Source organism: Geotrypetes seraphini, chromosome 2 (assembly GCF_902459505.1).
Source record: "Geotrypetes seraphini chromosome 2, aGeoSer1.1, whole genome shotgun sequence".
Lineage (NCBI taxonomy): Eukaryota > Metazoa > Chordata > Amphibia > Gymnophiona > Dermophiidae > Geotrypetes > Geotrypetes seraphini.
The window spans coordinates 326,998,684-327,020,556 of record NC_047085.1 but is presented as its reverse complement, the minus strand read 5'-3'; the positions used below and the strand labels follow the sequence as shown (position 1 = coordinate 327,020,556).

The 21,873-nt window shown below is 42.3% G+C and overlaps 1 protein-coding gene across 1 annotated transcript in view; it reads right to left on the bottom strand.

Moving 5' to 3' along the window:
* TOP2B (DNA topoisomerase II beta) overlaps positions 1-21,873 on the bottom strand; it is a 639,919-nt gene that overhangs the window by 195,331 nt on the left and 422,715 nt on the right. The window contains 1 exon segment of the mRNA XM_033930173.1: positions 2,834-2,925. Coding sequence (XP_033786064.1) covers positions 2,834-2,925 — 92 coding nt within the window.

The following is a 21,873-nucleotide window of genomic DNA, read 5'->3' as shown; positions in this document are numbered from 1 at the left end:
TTGAACAATTTGGCTGCCCGCAAGAAGTGAATCACATCAAGAACAGCAGTCAAACGCTGACCTTTGAACAACCCATGAAAAGCTGATAAGGCCGTAAGCTGAACCCGTCACAGTTTTCATCTCCACCACCTCTCTCTCTTGGGAGCATATTCCAGGCATCCACCACCCTCTTCATAAAGAAGAATTTCCTTACATTGCTCTCGAGTCTACCACCCCTCAACCTTAAATTATGTCTTCTGGAAAAGATTTTGTTCTACATTAATACTTTTCAAGTATTTGAACTTCTGAATCATATCTCCCCTGTCCCTCCTTTCCTCTAAGGTATACATATTAAGGGTTTCCAGTCTCTCCTCATATGTCTTTTGGTACAAACCTCCTATCATTTTTGGCGCCCTCCTCTGGACCGCTTCAAGCCTTTTTGTGTCCTTTGCCAGATACGGTCTCCAAAACTGAACGTAATACACTTCTCCTTCCGTATTCGCTGTGATAAGGGATTAACAGAACCGAGAAATTGCGAATAACTTTTTCATATGTTATTCGCTGTTTTCTATTAAAAACCATCATGAATATGTTGAAACAACATGATGGGAGACCTAGCCTGTTCCTGAAGGAGAGGCAAAACATGGTGAAGAAAGTGCTGGGACTCAGCTATTTTCTCTGTAAATGCTTGGAATCAGCTATTTCTCTATGCAAGCTATCACAATTTGGGGGGGAGGAGCCAGTAAGCTAAACACCGTGAATAATCGAAACCGCAAATGCTAAATCTACAAATACAGAGGGAGAAGTGTACTCCAAGTGGGGTCTCACCAACGATCTGTACAGGGGTATCAACACCTTCATTCATCTACTGGTTACGCCTCTCTTTATACAGCCCAGCATCCTTCTGGCAGCACCCACCGCCTTGTCGCACTGTTTTTTAGCCTTAGATCTTTGGACATTATCACCCCAAGGTCCCTCTCCCCCCATCTGTGCATATCAGTCTCTCACCTCCCAGCATATACGACTCCTTCCGTTTATTAATCTCCAAATGCATTACTCTGCATTTCTTTGCATTGAATTTTAGTTGCCAGGTATTAGACCATTCCTCTAACTTTTGTAGATCCTTCTTCATGTTTTCCACTCCTTCCTCGTTGTCTACTCTGTTACAAATCTTGGTATCATCTGCAAAAAGGCAAACCTTTCCTTCTAACCCTTCAGCAATGCACTCACAAACATATTGAACAGGATCGGCCCCAGCACCGAACCCTGAGGGACTCCACTACTCACCTTTCCTTCCTCCGAGCGACTTCCATTAACCAGCACCCTCTGGCGTCTGTCCATCAACCAGTTTCTAATCCAGTTCTCCATGTTGGTTCCTAACTTCAGTCCTTCAAGTTTATTCAAGAGCCTCCTATGAGGAACTGTGTCAAAGGCTTTGCTGAAATCTAGCATATGTACTCGATCCAGCTCTCTGGTCACCCAATCAAAAAATTTAATCAGGTTCGTTTGACAAGATTTACCTTTAGTAAAGCCATGTTGTCTCAGATCCTGTAACCCAGGGGTGTCAAAGTCCCTCCTCGAGGGCCGCAATTCAGTCAGGTTTTCAGGATTTCCCCAATGAATATGCATGAGATCTATTACCATACAATGAAAGCAGTGCATGCAAATAGATCTTATGCATATTCATTGGGGAAATCCTGAAAACCCGACTCGATTGCGGCCCTCGAGGAGGGAGTTTTGACATCCCTGCCGTAAGCCATTAGATTCTAGAAAGCTCACTATCTTTTCTTTCAGCAACAGTTTAATTATTTTTCCAAGAACCGAAGTGAGTCCTGAAGTGGCTGAGTCAAAGCCCTGATCTTAAACCCATTGAGATGTTGTGGGGTGATTTGAAATGGGCTAAGATCTCACAGTTGAAAGAATTTTGCATTGAGGAGTGGGCCAAACTTTCCTCAGACCAAAGTCAGTGAATGGTAGATGGCTACAAGAAGCGTCTCACTGCAGTTATTTCAGCCAAAGAGGGTAACACTAGCTATTAGGGTGTCCTAATTTATTCCTCAGTTAGAATATACATTTTTATGGATATCTTTTGTTTCATGAGTAAATCAATGAAAATTTTTGTTTATCTGCATTTACATCACTTTCTTTTAAACAGATAAATAAAAAAAGATTTAACATCTAAATGTGAACATTTTTTAAGAAAGAACTGAAAATTTCATGGGGTGTCCTAATTTTTCACATGACTGTAGCTTGAAAAGTTTTAGGATTAATCTGTCATATCACATCAGCTGGTATTTGTTTACTACCACTTTAGAGAGCTCAAATCAGACAGATGGAAAAAACCAGCTAGTAGTTCAAAAAGCCAATCCAACTGCTTACAATTTTTTTAAATCTTTTCTACTAACATCATGGTTCTTAAACATTCACGATTTTCCTTTAAAAAAAAAAAGATTGTCAGTGAGGGCAATGACAACATGCCAAGTATAGAAACTATCTTAGCTATTCTTTAAAAAAAAAATTAAAAACCCACTCTTTTGAGACATAACACAAGCAGTACTTTGTTGCACACACAATCTCATCCCTAAAACATTTTGAATAGAAAACATGACTTTAATCTGACTTGAGGTATTGTAAGCAACAATAAAAAAAGCATTCAAACATGAGTGCAAATTATAGATGGGGAGGACTTTTAAACTTTAGTTTGGTATTTTAGGATTTTGCATACCATCAGTGTCCAAGGTGGCAGGAAGACAGACATTTCAGTCTTAGAAAAACCATAGTAACAATGACTGAAGTAAACTGTGATAAAATGAACAAAATGTCTCAGTGAATGCCTAGTGGTAGACATGGTTACCTTTTCTTGTGCTTCTTTCCATGCTTTAATTGGATCCGATTCATAACCTCTCTGTGCTAACATCTGAATCAAATCTCTCTTTGGCTTGTTCTCTAATAAGGAGAAATACAGTGTGATAATTTTTAAACTTTTTTGAACCTATATAATACTCAAAAGCACCTTTCAAATTAAGCAATCGGACAGATGACTGACATTTTTGCAAAAGGTACAGATTTCAGCACAGGATTATTGTACATTTATAAATACATTGTACATGTAAATACTGCACTACAGAAAAGTCTATAGTCTGCTATTAAGACAGACATGGGGAAGCCACTGCTTGCCCTGGATCAGTAACATGTTGCTACCATTTGGGTTTCTGCCATGGTACTTGTGACCTGGATTGGCCACAGTGGAAACAGGAAACTGGACCATTGGTCTGACCCAAAATGGCTGTTCTTATAGCTTATGACCCAAATTGGCTGTTCATTGAAATAAATTGAACAATGACAATATATCATAACATAAATGTAATTTCCTTTGGTGGGCCAAAGCAAGATAGATATTTCCAAAACATCTTATCAAATCTATGAAAAAATGTTTTGTTTCATTCGGGTCTTTATCTGCCCTCATCTACTATGTTATGTTACTATGTTTAGTTCCCTTTCTGATTACAGCATACGGTATACTCTGAGTAAAAAAATATTTCGTCCTATTGGTTTTAAAAGCATTATTCTGTAAATTCAACGAGTGTCCCCTAGTCTTTGAAAATCTTGATGCAGTTAAAAAAATAAATAAATAAATAAATCAAAATCGATCCACTTGTACCCATTCTACACCACTCAGGATTTTGTAGACTTCAATCATATCTCTCCCTCAGCCGTCTCTTTTCCAAGCTGAAGAGCCCTAACCTCTTTAGTCGTTCTTCATATGAGAGGAGTTCAAACCCCTTTATCATCTTGGTTGCTCTTTGAACTTTTTCTAGTGCCGCTATATCTTGAGATAAGGAGACCAGAACTGAATGCAATACTCAAGGTGAAGTCACACCATTGAGCGATACAGAGGCATTATAACATTCTTAGTCTTTTAACCATCTCTTTTCTAATAATTCATAACATTCTGTTTGTCTTCTTGGCCACCGTCACACATTGGGCGGAAGGCTTAAGCATATTGTCTACGAAGAGTCCAAGATCCTTTTCTTGAGTGCTGAACACTAAGGTGGTCCCTGGAATCCGATAACTATGATTTTGATTATTCTTCCCAATGTGCATCACTTTGCATTTGTCCACATTAAATTTCATCTGCCATTTGGATGCCCATTCTTCAAATTTCCTAAGGTCTTCTTGCAGTTTTTCAGTGTCTGCCTGCGTTTTAACAACTTTGAACAGTTTAGTGCTATCTGCAAATTTAATCACATCGCTCATAATTCCAATTTCTAGGTCATTTATAAATAAGTTAAATAGCACGGTCCCAGCACAGACCCTGCAGCACAACACTATTCACACTCAGCCTCAAATTATGCCCTCTGGTTTTACCATTTTCCTTTCTCTGGAAAAGATTTTGTTCTACATTAATACCTTCCAAGTATTTGAACTTCTGAATCATATCTCCTCTGTCCCTCCTTTCCTCTAGGGCAGTGGTTCCCAACCCTGTCCTGGAGGACCATCAGGCCAATCGAGTTTTCAGGCTATCCCTAATGAATATGCATGAGAGAGATTTACATATAATGGTAGTGACAGGCATGCAAATCTGCTCCATGCATATTCATTAGGGCTATCTTTAAAACCTGATTGGCCTGATGGAACTCCAGGACAGGGTTGGGAACCACTGCTCTAGGGTATACATAATCAGGGCTTCCAGTCTCTCCTCATATATCTTTTGGTTCAAACCTCCTATCATTTTCGCCGCCCTCCTCTGGACCGTTTCAAGTCTTCTTATGCCCTTTGCCAAATACAGTCTCCAAAACTGAACACAATACTCCAAGTGGGGCCCTCACCAATGACCTGTACAGGGGCATCAACACCTTCTTTCTTCTGCTGGTTACGCCTCTTTTTATATAGCCCAGCATCCTTCTGGCAGCAGCCCACCACCTTATCACACTGTTTTTTCGCCTTTAGATATTCAGACACTTAAGGAGCCCACCTCCCCTCCCACAAATTTTCCCATAGGATGTAACAGCATTATTCACTCTCTTTGATACTCTACCGTTAGATGATCAAATAAACTCTTGGGAAACAGTAACAAAGATTTTACTAGACACACTTGTCCCAATTAATCATGTTATATATTCAAACAAAGGTACAAGAAACCCCTGGTATACTGCCAACTAACCCTACTCAAACGACAGCTCTGTGGAAAGACGATGGAGACGAGACAAATTCATATTCTCTTTAAATCTTTACAAGGAAAAAGCAAATTACTACAAACAATCTTCAACTCAGGCAAAAAAGCAATACTACTCAAAGTGCTTCCATAAAGCTAAACTGTTAACATGAACTTGAGGAATTCTCAACACCTTCAATAAACCCTCACTTCAGAGAATGTACATATACAGACCCTCAGGAGTACTACCCAATACTCAAAAAGTTTCATTGTATTAGGCTTTATGTACTACTTCCTCACTGGGTCTTCCAACTTCTATCAATTTTAGTGAATTTATTTAACCACATAGATGTTTAGAGTACTTAGCTTATATTTTTGGTGCTATTTTCTTAGTGATTGCCAGATAGACAATGTTGCAGTAATCGAGAAGACTCCATAGTAGTGATTGCACTAATAGTCAAAAAGCAGCAAACTCAAAATAAGATTTAATTGTTCTTAACCTCCATAACTTTTGCGTACTACTGAATCTATCTGAGTCTTCATAGTAAGATGCTGATCTAAAACAACTCCTGATATTTTAATCACAGAATGAATTGTATATGAAGTTGAATTTATTCTAATGGAGGATTCAGAAGGAGTTTTGCTAAGAGACGCCACGGGATTTAGAGCGAACCATTCAACTGAACACTCTCTCATAGGATTTACCTCAATTCTTTGCTATACAGATAAAAGAAAATCAGTCCTGCTTATATCATTAGATCTTTCCGCTGCATTTGACACCATAGATCATCATCTTCTCCTGAACAGATTAAACTCTATAGGACTGTTAGATTAACACAATAGATTGGTTTTCTTTATTTTTTTACAGACCGATCCTCCAAGTATTCATTGACAAAATTTCATCGAAACCCTATTCACTGGACTATGGGATACCCTCAATGATCAATCCTTTTCCCTCTTTTATTTAATATCTTCCTAGCCCCTCTTCTAACTTTGGGCCAATCGATAGGTTTCACTATTTATACCTACACAGATATCATCTAACTGCTTCACCCCATCGACCCAAACAATGTAAACGACATTCAAGACATCAACAAAAACTTGGAAAAAAAAAAAATAAATTGGTCATTGGATAACCGACAACGTTATTCCTAAACGTCTCTATATCTAAGCAATGATATTTCCAAGTAACGATAAAGATCATCCAATCACTCCAATTTGCCTTAAATCAACACCAATTCAACTTACCAATTCTGTCAAACTTCTTGGCATATTACTTGATAACAAACTAACCTATCAGCAGATAAGCACTGTAGTGAAAAATGTTTCTATAGATTGCATATGATCCAGTCATTTTCTAGTCTTCTAGAACCTTCATCTTTAAACATTCTACTACATTCTTTATTAATCTCTCAAGTTGATTATTACAATGCACTATACCAAGGAATAAGTCAGAAAGAACCAAGACGACGTCAGATTATTCAAAATTTGGCCAGTAAACTAATACATAAAGCAAAAAAATTTGATCACAAAACTCCTCTGATGCAATCTTATTGGTTACCACTTTCCCACAGGATTATCTACAAAATTTTACTTCTCACATTTAAAATAAAAACCTTTCATTCTCTAGGATTCATATATAGGCTGATTATTGTTCTTCAAGAACATCTCTTAACTGTTCCCTCCTTACGCCACTTATTTTATGACACTACACACAAAACAATCTTCTCAGTGACAGCACCAACCCTATGGAATTCATTACTATTAATCTTCTGGGAAGAATCCTCCTTAGATAAATTCAAATCTAATTTAAAAACCTTTCTGTTCAAAGATGCCTACAATTTGTAATATCCAGAACTCTAGTCTACAATTTCATATGACGAGCACACCCCTCTCCTATTGTTTTTCCCTTACTTGTACATCTAACCTATCAATAATTGTATTTCACCCTCATCTCCATCATGTGTATGAACATTTTTGTCCCATTTGTGATTTAATGCGATATCCCTGAATATTAAATTTTTATATTTTTGTACACCGCTTAGATACCTATTAAGTAGCATATCAAATTTTAAATAAACTTGGAAACTTGGAGCTGCTCACATAGAACCCTCTAATCAGAGGTTTCTGCCTCAGACAAGCATGACAAAGTGAAACCAGCTTGTTTCTTTCAGACAACCGTCCAGTCTCTCCATGGGACCCAGACCCTCAGACTCACTTAAGCCTGCACAATGATGTGGGGGAAGGAATGCAGTCAGCCCCAATCCTGTTATAAAACTGTCACAGAAGCCACGCAGCCTGTGTTTAAGCCCACTGCGGACAAAATCTGGTGCAAGAATGCTCCCAGTGGAACGGTCCCTGAGCCCAGGACTGTTAATGCAGGCTGGCTATACAGAAATCATGCAAAGCATGTGCCTGTTGGTTACAGACCTCTGCCCTGCGAGTCTGTATCGTCTCACAGCCAGAGATGTCTCAGAGGAATTGAGAACCTCTGCAGCACTAAAGCCTTTGCTAATGGGAGGAAAAACGCCCAAAAAGAAAGTAAATAAACGTGAGTATAAAAGAGAAGCTCCTATAAATTCACTGTAGAGAGTAAGACTGAGGAAATCCAGCATAGCCCATAGTGAGAGGAGGAGGAGCAGAAGATATGAAAATTAGGCTCTCTACAGACTTTGCAGTAAGAGATGGTAAATTCAGTTGGTCAAGATTGATATTCCCTGTTGCACTAGGATTGTTATTTCGGAAACTCCTTCCTTTTTAGTCCATTCACATCTTTAGTAGACTGCTCTTAGGAGAAACTGTTGCACTGCCACGATACTGATGTACCCAAATATTGCACAAAATGCTTGCTAGTGCCCTCAGTGAGAAAAGACTTGTAAAAGATTCATAGCTTTTATTCAATGCTTGAAGCTTATTCACTGATAATTAAAAATCACAAAAATTATCTATTATTAGAACAACTGTTGTCTAGTGGGCCTGAATGCTAGGATCTTGTATCCCAAGCCAACAAGCAACTTGCTGGTTGTTCTAATACTAGATAATTTTGTGATTTTCCAACCCCTCCTTCTCAGGGAGCTGCTCCTGCCCCCTCAGTTTGTACAAAAGCAATCAAGTAACACTGTAATAACAAACATTAACAGGAAGGAGGAAAATGGGGAAAGAACCCTGACACCACAATTTTGTTCTGCTCTGTTAATCATAGGAAAAAAAAAACCATCATTACAAACAAATTTGTGCAACTAACACCATCTATGTATAGAGCTCGAGTCACTGCTACTCACATGCCCTACTGACAAGCAGAGCCTTAAACCAGAGTGTATGGTTATGAGGAAATACTTTTTATTTTCCTCAGATCCTCTGAGGGACAGAAATCCTTCAAATTCAGATTGATCCTAAGGCAAGGTGAAGCTTCAAGACCACTATACACATCTCAAGAAAGAAGATTGCTGAGGTAAGAACCTACTCTTTCTTTCTAGCGCAATGTGTCTAATAATAATAATAATAATAACTTTATTCTTCTATACCGCCAAAGTCGAAAAGACTTCTAGGCAGTTCACAGTTGTCCTGAATGCTAGGGACGTATCAAAGCAGTCTCCAGAGTCTAGGGTGGGCCTGCTGTGACTGCCTTTAAGACAGAGGCCCCGAATGCAGCATCCATCACAGCTGCTACATCCACCCTATAGAGCCTGGTGATGGTATGAAGGGTAGCACCTCTACAAATCTCTGAGACAGCCCTAGTCTCAATCCACAAGGCAGCAACTCCTCTAGTGGAGTGTCCTTTCAATGCGATCGGTGGTTGTTTATCACAGCCCATATATGCAGAGGAAATGGTCACTGTAATCCATCTGGAAATCAAGGCTTTAGACCAGGGGTGCCCAAAAGGCCAATCGCGATCGACTGATAGATCGCAAAGGCAACGCGAGTCGATCGCGTTGCCTTCGCATTCTACTTGCTTCCCGACTCAGAAGCATCGAGCCGACCAACTTCCCCCACCCAACGGCAATTCTGACATTGGAGAGGAAGTTCCAGCTGGCCTGGAACTTCCTCTCCTACTTCAGAAATGACGTCGGGGAAAGGAAATCTGGTCGGCCCGACGCTTTTGTGTGGGGAAGCAAGGAGAGCTTGGGGCGGTGGTGGTTTGGAGGCCTATTCCCTGATGGCGGCCAACAGTGGCTTGGGAGACAGAAAGAAGGAGGAGCAGGGAAAAAGAAAGAAAGAAAGGGGGCATGGAGAGAGAAAGACAGACAGAAAGAGGGGCAGGGAGACAGAAAGAAAGAATGGGAGGGGGCAGAGAGACAGAAAGAAAGGGGGCATGGAGAGAGAAAGTTAGACAGAAAGAAAGAAAAACAGAAAGAAAAAAAAAGGGGAGGAAACAGGGAGAGAGGAAGAAAAAGTTGGCGGAGGGAATGAGGTCTGGAAACATACAGCAGGCTGAAAGAAGGGAAGAAATATTGGATGAACAGCCAGAAGAATAAAGTGCAACCAGAGACTCATGAAATCACCAGACAACAAAGGTAGGAAAATGATTTTATTTTCAATTTAGTGATCAAAATGTGTCCGTTTTGAGAATTTATATCTGCTGTCTATATTTTGCACTATGGCTCCCTTTTACTAAACCGCAATAGCAGTTTTTAGCACAGGGAGCCTATGAGCATTGAGAGCAGCGCAGGGCATTCAGCGCAGCTCCCTGTGCTAAAAACTGCTATCGCAGTTTAGTAAAAAGGGAGGGGGATATTTGTCTATTTTTGTATAGTTGTTCTTGAGGTGACATTGCATAAAGTAATCTGCCTTGACCTCTTTGAAAACCCGCGGAATATAAATGATAATTAACATTTTATCTGTGTACAGTGTGCTTTGTGTTTTTTAAGATTTTACTGTTGGTAGATCATTTTGACTTGGTCATTTTAAAAGTAGTTCGCAAGCCCAAAATGTTTGGGCACTCCTGCTTTAGACACTGGCCTCCCTTTCTTGGTATGACTTGTGAGAACAAAAAGGTAATGCAAAAGGCAAAACACTTTGATAACTTCAAGGTACGAAGAAGCTGTTGCTTGACATCCAGCAAATGCAATGCTTTATCCTTTTTCTTAGACCCCTTAGGGCAAAAAGCAGGCAAACGGACTTTCTGATTGACGTGGAAGGCCGAGACTACCTTTGGTAAGAAAGGACCATGCATAAGGAGATCCCTGCTTCGTGAACCTAAGATATGGCTCCTTGCAGGAAAAAGTTGCAACTCAGAAACCCATCTCACTGTCTTGACAGTTGGATCCCAGTGGGATGCATCCTTTAAGGGTACATATGGAGCAGTACTGAGACATTACAACACGATGTTAAGGTTCCAGGAAGGAAAACACACCGGAGAGTGCAACTGCAGAGCCCCCCTTTTTTTTTCAGTTCAACAAGTTTTATTATTTTTTTTATAGTAAAATACAGAGAAAAACTGGTTGCACAATAGAAGGCATAGAGAAAAGACCACGACATCACTTAGTATATTACATACATAGTATAAGGGTGATAACTGCATACACAGTTTGTGAAAAGTATAATATGATTGTTCAGAAGATACAATCTACATAATGCTATTAATATTAAGGATCAGTTGTAATATGTTGTATTACAATGTGGGAAAATAGTTTGTTCAACTAATCATACAACATGCAACTATGTATGAACAAAGTAATTGCAGCTGATTTATATAACAAGACCTCAAACACTCAAAACACTACTTAGTTTGTTTCGTGTCCTTACTGAGGTGACATGTTCATCATCGGTCTTGTTGAATTTTTTAATGCAGGCTGTACCCTAATGCATCAATGTGATGCTATAAATAATTTTAGGAAGAGCTTAACTTATAGCCCGACTGCTACCCAACCGTTTCACTGGCATGTTTCTTCAGGGGCTATTGATCTTCTCCTCTGTGTTATTCTGCATTAAAACATAAACTGCATTATTATTGAATATTGGGTGCAAATCTTAACAATTATAAGTACATTATAGTGACTGTGATTTGATCTTATGTGAATTAACTAAATTTAAAATTCATGCTGTCTTTGTATAATTGATACCTTGTATTATGTGCTGTGTAAGTTGATTACTAATAATTCCAACAGCTTTACTACATAACATAACTTTATTCTTCTATACCGCCATAACCAAGCAATTTCTAGGCGGTTTACACAGAAGAAGGTTGGACAATCAGCGAAATACAAATGGTTAAAATACAACTTTCTCAAATATACTCAGTGTAAAGTTTTGTTAACAATAGTACCCACATTTAGGAAATAAATTTGTCAAACAGTGCTGACTTAATTTATTTTCGAAATGCACCATAAGACAGCATGGTTCCACTAATGCAATTACCCAACCAGGACTGCTGTTTACTTGCTTGAAATGCAAGAGTCCTATCCAAAAAAACAGTCTTGTATCTGTAGCCAGTAATTGTTGGATAAGCAAATAAATTAAAACTCCTAGTTTTCCTCATTGGACTAGTGTATAATACGAAATGAGATAAAAAGTAAGTTGGGGCCAATCCCTAAATCAACTTAATTAATGGTTTTGAATTATACATTCATTTTTACAGGTGGAGACAATCAGTTGACAATAGTCAATAATTCATATTAAGTAACAAACTAGATAAATGGTAATCAAAGAATCATGCTTTATGAACAAGAGACAAGCATGTTAGTACAGTTTATCATTATTTTTAAAGTACATTAACAATAAGTATGAGCTAATTGTGTTAATTAAGAAGTTTGAAGTACATATATGTTTTTATAAATGGGCGGAAATTAATTTATTGAAGTTTATTAGGGCTCCTTTTTACGAAGGCACGTTTAGGGCCTTAACACGTGGAATAGCGCACGCTAAATGCTGCACGCGCTAGCCGCTACCGCCTCCTCTTGAGTAGGCAGTAGTTTTTCGACTAGCGCTGTGCTAATCCAGTGCGTGCGCTAAAAACGCTAATGCACCTTCGTAAAGGAGCCCATCTTAATCCATTAGAACAATGAGAAATTTTAAATAATGATGAGATTGGCAATTAAGATCGAAGAATTAACATTTAGATTTTTAGAAAGGCATTCAAAAATGAATTAAAAAAATAAGGATGAGATTGATAATTAACAAATGCGAATTAATATTTAGGTTTTTTAATTACAATTAATAATTTATAAACATTGATTATAAATGAAATTTGGTAAATTATGAAAGCATGTAATTTATTAAAATTACTCCCTTCCAAAAGATAGACTAATGCTAGACCCAAAAGCCCATATACTTAATTTGAATTAAATTGAATTAACGATTTTGGATCTCAAGTGCCCGCAGCTATTAGCCGGTAGAACTAGTCTTGGCTCATAACTATCTTGCGAGCTATCATCGGTCCTTAAGTCTCTTTTGCGTAGAATCATAAAGAGGTCCCTAAAGCTTCTTTCAAGATGTCTTTCGTCACTTCCGGAATTGATTTGCTGGAAGTGCCAATGCGTTCTGAGGTGGCAGTAGGAGCAGGCAGCGGCAGAAGCTGAAGAAGGAGAGGTAGCCGGGAGGAGGAAGGAGGAAGCAAGAGGGAGGAGGACGGAGAGGTTAGTGGCGGCGAGGAGTGGGCAGCGGCGAAAGTAAGCTCCGTCCACCCGCACCGCATCATCAGCAGGGTCAGCGCCCGGACTCCCCCTTAAGAGGGGGGGGGGGTGCCAAAGGCGCACAGCCGTTCGGTGAGCGGCAAAAGCGCTTGCCTTAGCGAGCGCGCCTTTGCGAAGGGCCTTTCCGAAGGGCCGGGCCACTACATCCACAAGGAAAGACAGCATGGTGAGGGAGTAGCAGGCGCGAGGGAGGAAATCCACATACAGGCCAAGTAAGGCAAAGAGACAGCAGGCGCTGAAGACAAGAAGCAGGTTGGCCCAGGAGGGACCCACCCACACAGGAACAAAGAGAAGCGGCAGGCACAGAGGGCGCAGAAGAAAAGCAGCAGGAACAGAAGGTAAGAAAAGGGCAGGCCCAAGAGGCAGACCCAAGTGGTAGCACACACGCACCTCAGCAAAAAGGGGCAGCAGCAGAGAGAACACACACAAGCAAATAGAGAACACACACAAGCAGAGAGAACACACACAAGTAGACAGGCAACGAGAAAGGATTAAGAAAAGACAACCACAAGAGAGAATGCACACACATACACAAGCAAAAGGTACTAGCAGACACAGAGGGCTAGAAAGAGGAGGGCAACGCACACGTACAAGCGGAAGGAGGAAGAAAATGAAGAAGATTAGGAAGTGCAAGGAACAGGAGCGAGCACACAGGTAAGGAATTTAGGAACTTCTAGAAGGCGGACAAGAATGGAAGCTGCAGGTGCCCAGAGATTGAGCTTTCCAGTGTACTGCATGGACTGCCACATGTACGACTACCTCCCCTCGGGGAGACAGTTGTATGTGTGCGGACGATATCAGAAACTGAAGAGCTTGAAGAGTGAAGTCAGTCAGCTGAAGCACAGGATCCAGGAACTGGAGGGACTCTACATCTCATAAGACCCTTTTTGGACAACCGAATACCCTATGAGAGAGAGGCACATCAAGGAACAAGTCAGGGAACTCGAGAAGTTCATCGAGGATCCTTACAGGAGAGTAGAAGAACAAGAACACGAGCTGCACAGGAACAAGGAGGATGTGCTAAACGAAGGACAAGAATCATCTGACACCAAGGCAGAAGGATCTCATGCAGAAAACCCGCAGGAAGGAGAGGCAAGAGCCTACCAGCGCCTTGAGGGAGAAGAAACGAAAAACACCATGGACACTGATATGTGACCACAGCGGAGGCTGAAAAAAGAGAAATCTGCAAACCTGGTGGGAGACTCGATCCTAGGACAGGTGGACAGTCACATAGCAGGAGGGAGAGAGGATCGGCTGGTGACCTGTCTCCCAGGAGCAAGAACCAAGGACATCACCGACAGAATTGAAAGGATCCTGGAAGGAGCAGAGACGGAAGAGACGGCAGTGATAATCCACGTCGGGACAAATGATGTCACCAGGAGAGACTACAGCAGGAATGCACTCATCGAACAGTTCAAGATCTTAGGAAGGAAACTGAGGACTCAGAGGATAGCGTTCTCGGAGATCCTACCAGTACCGAGGGCTGATGTGAAGAGGCAGATGGAGCTAAAATCAATAAATGCATGGATGAGGAGATGGTGTGAAGAAGAGGGATTTTAATTTCTTGAGGAATTGGACAACGTTTTGGGGAAAGAACAAGCTCTTCAGGAGAGATGGACTACACCTGAGCACAGTGGGAACTAGCAACGTCAGGAGAGAAATAGAGCAAGCTTTAAACTAGGAAGAGGGGGAAAGCCGATAGTCGACCAGGTGTCGATGATTCGGAAAACAGTATCCCGAAAGGACACTGAACAGGAACAGTGCTGAGAAGACAACAAAGACACAAAACAGGTGATGAAATACCAATGGAGTCAGACGAATCAAGAGGAGGATAGGAGGAGTCTACTACAAAGGGAGGACAAAAGGGAACTAGAGGAAAGGAAGGAACCAAAGGAGGAAAATAAGATCGTACCACAAGGGGATGACAAGAGAAAAAATAAACAGGAATCTGCAGGACAGGGACAGAAAGAATAATGAACCGCAGGGGAGAATAACAAGAAAACAAAAATATTGAGACTTAAATTATATGTACACTAACGCAAGAAGCCTGAAGAACAAAATGGGGAACTAGAAATCCTGGCCAAAGATGAGAACCTAGACATCATAGCGATCATGGAAACATGGTGGAACGAGGAAAAAAAATGGGACATAGTACTGCCAGGGTACAAGCTCTACCGAAGAGACAGGACACATCAGAAAGGAGGAGGAGTAGCACTTTACATAAAGGATACCATTCACTCGACCGGAGTGGACGCAAGAGCGACAAATGACCAGCTGGAATCAATATGGGTTAAAATACCAGGAAGAAAGGGAACCGAGACAAAGATGGGACTGTACTATCGCCCACCCGGGCAAACAGAAGCAAAGGATGAAGAACTGAGAGCCGAGTTGAAGCAAGAATGTAAAAACGCAAAACACCATAGTTATAGGAGATTTCAACTATCCCGGGATAGACAGAAGCCATGGAGCTTCAAAATGTTCAAAGGAAACGGAGTTCCTGGAGGCTGTACGGGACTGCTTCTTGGAGCAGCTTGTCAGGGAACCAACAAGAGGGACAGCTATTCTGGATTTAATCCTCAGCGGGCTGGAAGGACCTGCCCAAGAAGCGGAAGTAGTGGGACCATTAGGAAACAGTGATCACAACATGATCAAATTCAAAGTGAAATTGGAAATGCCAAAGGGGAAGAGAACCATAGCAAAAACATTCAACTTCAAGAAAGGGAACTATGATGCCATGAGACAAATGGTGAAGAGAAAACTCAGGAACTGTTCCAGGAAAACACGGACGGTGGAGCAAGCCTGGACCTTATTTAAGGACACAGTAAACGAAGCGTAAAACCTGTATATACCTAGATTTAGAAAGGGGGCCAAAAAGAATCAAACAAAAGACCCAGCATGGATATCCAATGAAGTTAGGAAGGTGATAGGTGACAAGAAAAAATCATTCAGGAAGTGGAAAAAGGATAAAACCGAGGAAAATTTGAAAGAGCACAGGAAGCATCAAAAAGAATGTCACCGTGTGGTCAGAACAGCAAAAAAAGAGTATGAAGAGACTCTTGCCAAGGAGGCACGGAATTTTAAACTATTCTTTCGATATGTGAAAGGAAACAACCAGCGAGGGAGGAGGTGGGACCCCTAGATGAGAGAGACAGAAAGGGAGTGGTAAAGGAGGAAAAGGAGGTGGCAGACAGATTAAACACGTTCTTCTCGTTGGTCTTCACAAAAGAGGACACATCCAACGTGCCGGAACCGGAAAAAATCTTCAAGGGGAATAAAGAGGAAAAGTTATCGTCAGTGGAGGTAAGCCTCGGAGATGTACTCAAACAGATAGATAGATTAAAATCTGACAAGTCTCCGGGCCCAGACGGAATCCACCCGAGAATACTGAAAGAGCTCAGAGATGAAATAGCGGAGATCCTACAGCAGATATGCAACCTATCCTTGCAAACAGGGGTAGTCCCGGAGGACAGCGAATGTTACACCCATCTTCAAAAAAGGTTACAGAGGCGACCCGGGGAACTACAGACCGGTCAGCTTAACCTCAGTTCCGGGGAAGATGGCCGAATCATTAATCAAGGACAGTATCAATGAGCATATAGAAAGAAATAATCTGATGAGAACCAGCCAGCATGGTTTCTGAAAAGGAAGATCATGCCAAACGAACCTACTACACTTCTTTGAAGGGATAAACGAACAATTGGACAAAGGTGACCCCATAGACATCATATATCTGGACTTCAAAAAGCCTTCGACAAGAATACTAGAATACACAGCCAGGGCTGCAGCGGTCAAAACGGCAGTCAGAGAGGCCAAACTTCGAGTGGAAGAAAATTTAGCACAGAACCTCAAGAAGGGAGACAAATCCTTCTTCAGATACATTAGCGACAGGAAAAGAAACACGGATGGGATAGTACACCTAAAAAAACCAGATGGGAAGTACGTGGAATCAGATTCCGAAAAAGCTGAACTTCTGAATGAGTACTTCTGCTCAGTCTTCACCAACGAGGCTCCGGGTCACGGTCCACACTTACAGACAAAGCAAAAAGCGGAAGACCCGTTTTGGAATTTCAAGTTTACACCCGGTGACGTCTACTGCGAACTGACATCACTCAAGGTGAATAAAGCCATGGGACCAGATAATCTACACCCCAGAGTACTCAGGGAGTTGTGTGATGTCCTGGCAGAACCGCTATCCGTACTCTTCAATCTCTTCCTCAGAACGGGGAGAGTACCCATGGACTGGAAAACGGCTAACGTCGTTCCACTACACAAAAAAGGTTGCAGAGAGGAGGTTGCAAATTACAGACCGGTGAGTCTGACATCAATAGTGTGTAAACTCATGGAAACACTAATCAAACGAAAAATAGACACGATCCTGGATAAGGAGAATCTACGGGATCCCAATCAACATGGATTCACCAAAGGTAGGTCCTGCCAATTCAATCTCATCAGCTTCTTTGACTGGGTATCAAGGAAGCTGGACTTGGGAGAATCCCTGGACGTAGTGTACCTGGACTTCAGTAAAGCATTCAATAGCGTCCCTCACCGTAGGCTGTTGAGCAAGATGAAATCGATGGGATTGGAAGAAACGCTAATTGCATGGGTTAAGGATTGGCTGGGTGATAGGCTTCAGAGGGTGGTGGTTAATGGTCTATTGCGAGCTGTCAAAAATCAAGGTCAACAAGGCAATGGGGCCTGACAACCTACACACCCTAGGGTGCTCAGGGAGTTGGGTGATGTCCTAGCGGAACCGTTATCCGCGCTCTTCAATCTCTCCCTTAGTACAGGTAACGTCCCGATGGACTGGAAGACAGCTAACGTCATCCCACTCCACAAGAAAGGCTCCAAGATGGAGATGGCAAATTACAGACCAGTGAGTCTCACATCGATAGTGAGCAAACTAATGGAAACCCTAATCAAACACCAATTGGATAGAATCATGGACGAGGAGAAACTACGGGATCCCCGCCAACATGGATTTACTAAGGGGAGATCCTGCCAATCCAACCTGATCAGCTTCTTTGACTGGGGTGAACGAGGAAGCTGGATGCTGGTGAGTCCCTGGACATCGTCTACCTGGATTTCAGCAAAGCATTTGATAGCGTACCACACCGCAGGTTGCTAAGCAAGATGAGTTCTTTAGGTTTGGGCGACACATTTGACAAATTGGGTTGGGAACTGGCTTGGAGGTAGGCTTCAGAGGGTAGTGGTGAATGGCACCCCCTCCGAAATGTCAGAGGTGATAAGTGGAGTGCCACAGGGCTCCGTCCTGGGCCCGATCTTGTTCAACATCTACATAAGAGACTTGACAGAAGGGCTCCGAGGAAGAATAACATTATTCGCCGATGATGCCAAGCTAAGCAATGTAGTGAACAAGAGCACAACAGACAATAATTCAATGGCAGATGATATGATGCATGACCTACTTCTACTGGAGCACTGGTCTAGGTCCTGGCAACTCAGTTTCAATGCCAAAAAATGCAAAGTCATGCACCTGGGAAGCCGAAATCCATGCAAGATTTACACCCTAAATGGCGAGATCTTGACAAAAACTGAAGCAGAAAGAGACTTAGGGGTGATTGTCAGGGAAGACATGAAGTCTGCAAATCAAGTTGAGCAAGCTTCATCCAAAGCAAGGCAAATCATAGGTTGCATACGCAGGAGTTTCGTCAGCCGTAAACCTGAAGTCATTATGCCACTGTATAGATCCATGGTGAGACCGCACCTGGAGTACTGTGTGCAATTTTGGAAGCCGCATTACCGCAAGGATGTGCTGAGACTGGAATCGGTCCAGAGAATGGCCACCAGGATGGTCTCGGGACTCAAGGAGCTCCCATACGAGGAGCGGTTAGGGAAGTTGCAGCTCTACTCACTAGAGGAACGTAGAGAGAGGGGAGATATGATCGAGACATTCAAGTACCTCACAGGTCGCATCGAGGTGGAAGAGGATATCTTCTTTTTCAAGGGTCCCGCGGCAACAAGGGGGCATCAGTGGAAAATCAGGGGCGGGAAACTGCACGGTGACACTAGGAAGTTCTTCTTCACCGAAAGGGTGGTTGATCGCTGGAATAGTCTTCCACTTCAGGTTATTGAGGCCAGAAGCGTGCCAGATTTTAAGGCCAAATGGGACAAACATGTGGGATCTATCCGCAAAGATAGATAGGGAGGGTCATTGGAGTGGGCAGACTTGATGGGCCGTGGCCCTTATCTGCCGTCTATTTCTATGTTTCTATGTTACCCTCTCTAAAACGTCGGAAGTGACAAGCGGGCCCTCTACTTTTCAACTTATTCATAAGGGACCTGACTCAGGGGCTTCAAGGTAAAATAACACTATTCGCCGACAACGCCAAATTATGTAACATAGTGAGCAGCTCCAATTTACACGATAGTATGACACAGGGCCTGTTTTTGTTGGAGCGTTGGTCTTCGACCTGGCAGCTGGGCTTCAATGCCAAGAAATGTAAGGTCATGCACCTCGACAGTAGAAATCCGTGCAGAACTTACACCTTGAATGGTGAGACCTTAGCTAGGACTGTGACAGAAAGAGATTTGGGAGTGACTATCAGTGCAGATATGAAAGCTGCAATCAAAGTAGAGAAGGCTTCATTTAAGGCAAGACAAATGTTGAGTTGCATCCGCAGAAGTTTTGTCAGCCAGAAGCCCTGATGGTCATCATGCCGTTGTACAGAACCATGGTAGAGACCACATCTGGAATACTGTGTGCATTCTGGAGGCCACATTATCGTAAAGATGTGCTAAGAGCATGAGTCGGTTCAGCGGATGGCCACACAGGAATGGTCTCTCGGGGCTCAAGGATCTCTCATACGAAGAGAGGCTTGAACAAATTGCGGCTCTACTCTCTTGAGAGCGTAGGGAGAGGGGTGACATGATTGAGACGTTCAAGTATATCACGGGCGTATCGAAGTGGGAAGAAGATATTTCCTTCTCCATAGACCCTCAGCCACAAGAGGGACATCCGCTTAAACTCGGGGGACGGGAAATTTCAGGGGCGACACCAGAAAGTATTACTTCACTGACAAGAGTGGTTGAACACTGGAACAAGCTCCGATACAGTGTGATCGAGGCAAAAGCGGTTCCAGATTTTTAAGGGTAAATGGGATGCCCATGTGTGTATCCCTCAGAGGTGAAGTTACGGATGGGTCAGTTAGAGCGGGGGCTCTAGAGCAGACTTAGGGGGGTGGGTCTGTTGAGTGGGCAGACTTGGATGGGGCTATGGCCCTTATCTGCCGTCATTTTTCTATGTTTCTATGTTTTCTAAGGCAGTGATTCCCAACCCTGTCCTGGAGGAACACCAGGCCAATCGGGGTTTCAGGCTAGCCCTAATGAATATGCAATGAGAGAGATTTGCATATGATGGAAGTGATAGGCATGCAAATTTGCTTCATGCATTATTCATTAGGGCTAGCCTGAAAACCCAATTGGCCTGGTGTTCCTCCAGGACAGGGTTGGGAACCACTGTTCTAAGGTATCCCCACGAGCGCCTACTAAGGAAACTGTGGAACCACGGGGTGGAAGGGATGTGCACAGATGGATCAGAAAATTGGCTGGCGGACAGGAAGCAGAGGGTAGGAGTAAAAGGACACTACTCTGACTGGAAAGGGGTCAGTACTGGGACCGCTGCTGTTCAATATATTTATTAATGACCTGGAAACAGGGATGAAGTGCGAAGTTATAAAATTAGCGGACGACACAAAACTCTCCAGTAGGGTTAGAACTATCGAGGAATGTAAAGAACTACAAAGGGACCTGAACAAGCTGAGTGATTGGGCAAATAAATGGCAGATGAGCTTCAATGTAGAGAAATGTAAAGTCTTGCACATAGGGAAAGGAAACCCGATGTACAACTACACGATGGGGGGGGGGGGGGAATGGTATTGGGGGAAGGCAACCTAGAAAAGGACTTGGGAGTCTTGGTGGATAAAACAATGAAGCCGGCGGCAAAATGCGCAGCGGCATCCAAGAAGGCGAACAGAATGTTGGGCATTATAAAAAAGGTATCACTACCAGAACCAAGGAGGTTATCCTGCCACTGTATTGGGCGATGGTGCGCCCACATCTGGAATACTGCGTCCAATAATGGTCGCCCGTACCTTAAGAAGGAATATGGCGATACTCGAGAGGGTTCAGAGAAGAGCAACAAAATTATAAAAGGGCATGGAAAACCTTTCATATGCTGAGAGGCTGGAGTTCTTTTCCCTGGAAAAGAGGAGACTTAGAGGGGATATGATAGAAACTTACAAGATTATGAAGGGTATAGAGAAGGTAAAGAGGGACAGATTCTTCAGACTGGCGGGGGCAACACTAACAAGAGGGCACTCAAAGAATTGAATGGAGACCACATTCAGGAACAAATGCTAGGAAGTTCTTCTTCACTCAGAGGGTGGTGGACACCTGGAACGCGCTTCCAGAGGAGATGGTTGAGCAGAGTACAATTTTGGGTTTCAAAATGGGATTGGACGAGTTCCTGAAGGAAAGGGGGACTGAAGGAAAGGGGGATTGAGGGGTATGGTTAGAGGGATACTATACAAGGCCAAATGTTTTATGAAAAAGATCACTAACAGGTTTTTGACCTGGGGGGCCACCGCGGGAGCGGACTGCTGGGCACGATGGACCTATGGTCTGACTCGGCAGAGGCGATGCTTATGTTCTCATAAAAAATGGACTTAAGAAGATGAATTATAAATGAATGGTATATATTTAAAAAATGGTACAAAAAGAAAATGGTATAAAAAGACAATTTCCATATACATTAAATTGAATAACGCAAAAGAGACTTAAGGGACCGATGATAGCGTCGCAGATAGTTATGAGCCAAGACTAGTTCTACCGTGCTAATACATTACATTAGTGACTTCTATTCCGCCTTATCTTGCAGTTCAAGGCGGATTACAAAAGAGCTAACTAGACATTTTCCAGTGATGTCACAATTGTTGCTTTTTTTTTTTGGGTTACAGAAGAGGTGAGAATGCTGGATATTTCCAGAAGAACTTGCAATTAGAAAGTAAGATGACTGGATAATTCTAGGTAATATTACAAAAAAGGTTCCAAATAAGATTATAGTTAAGAATGCTGGACATTATTGAGGGA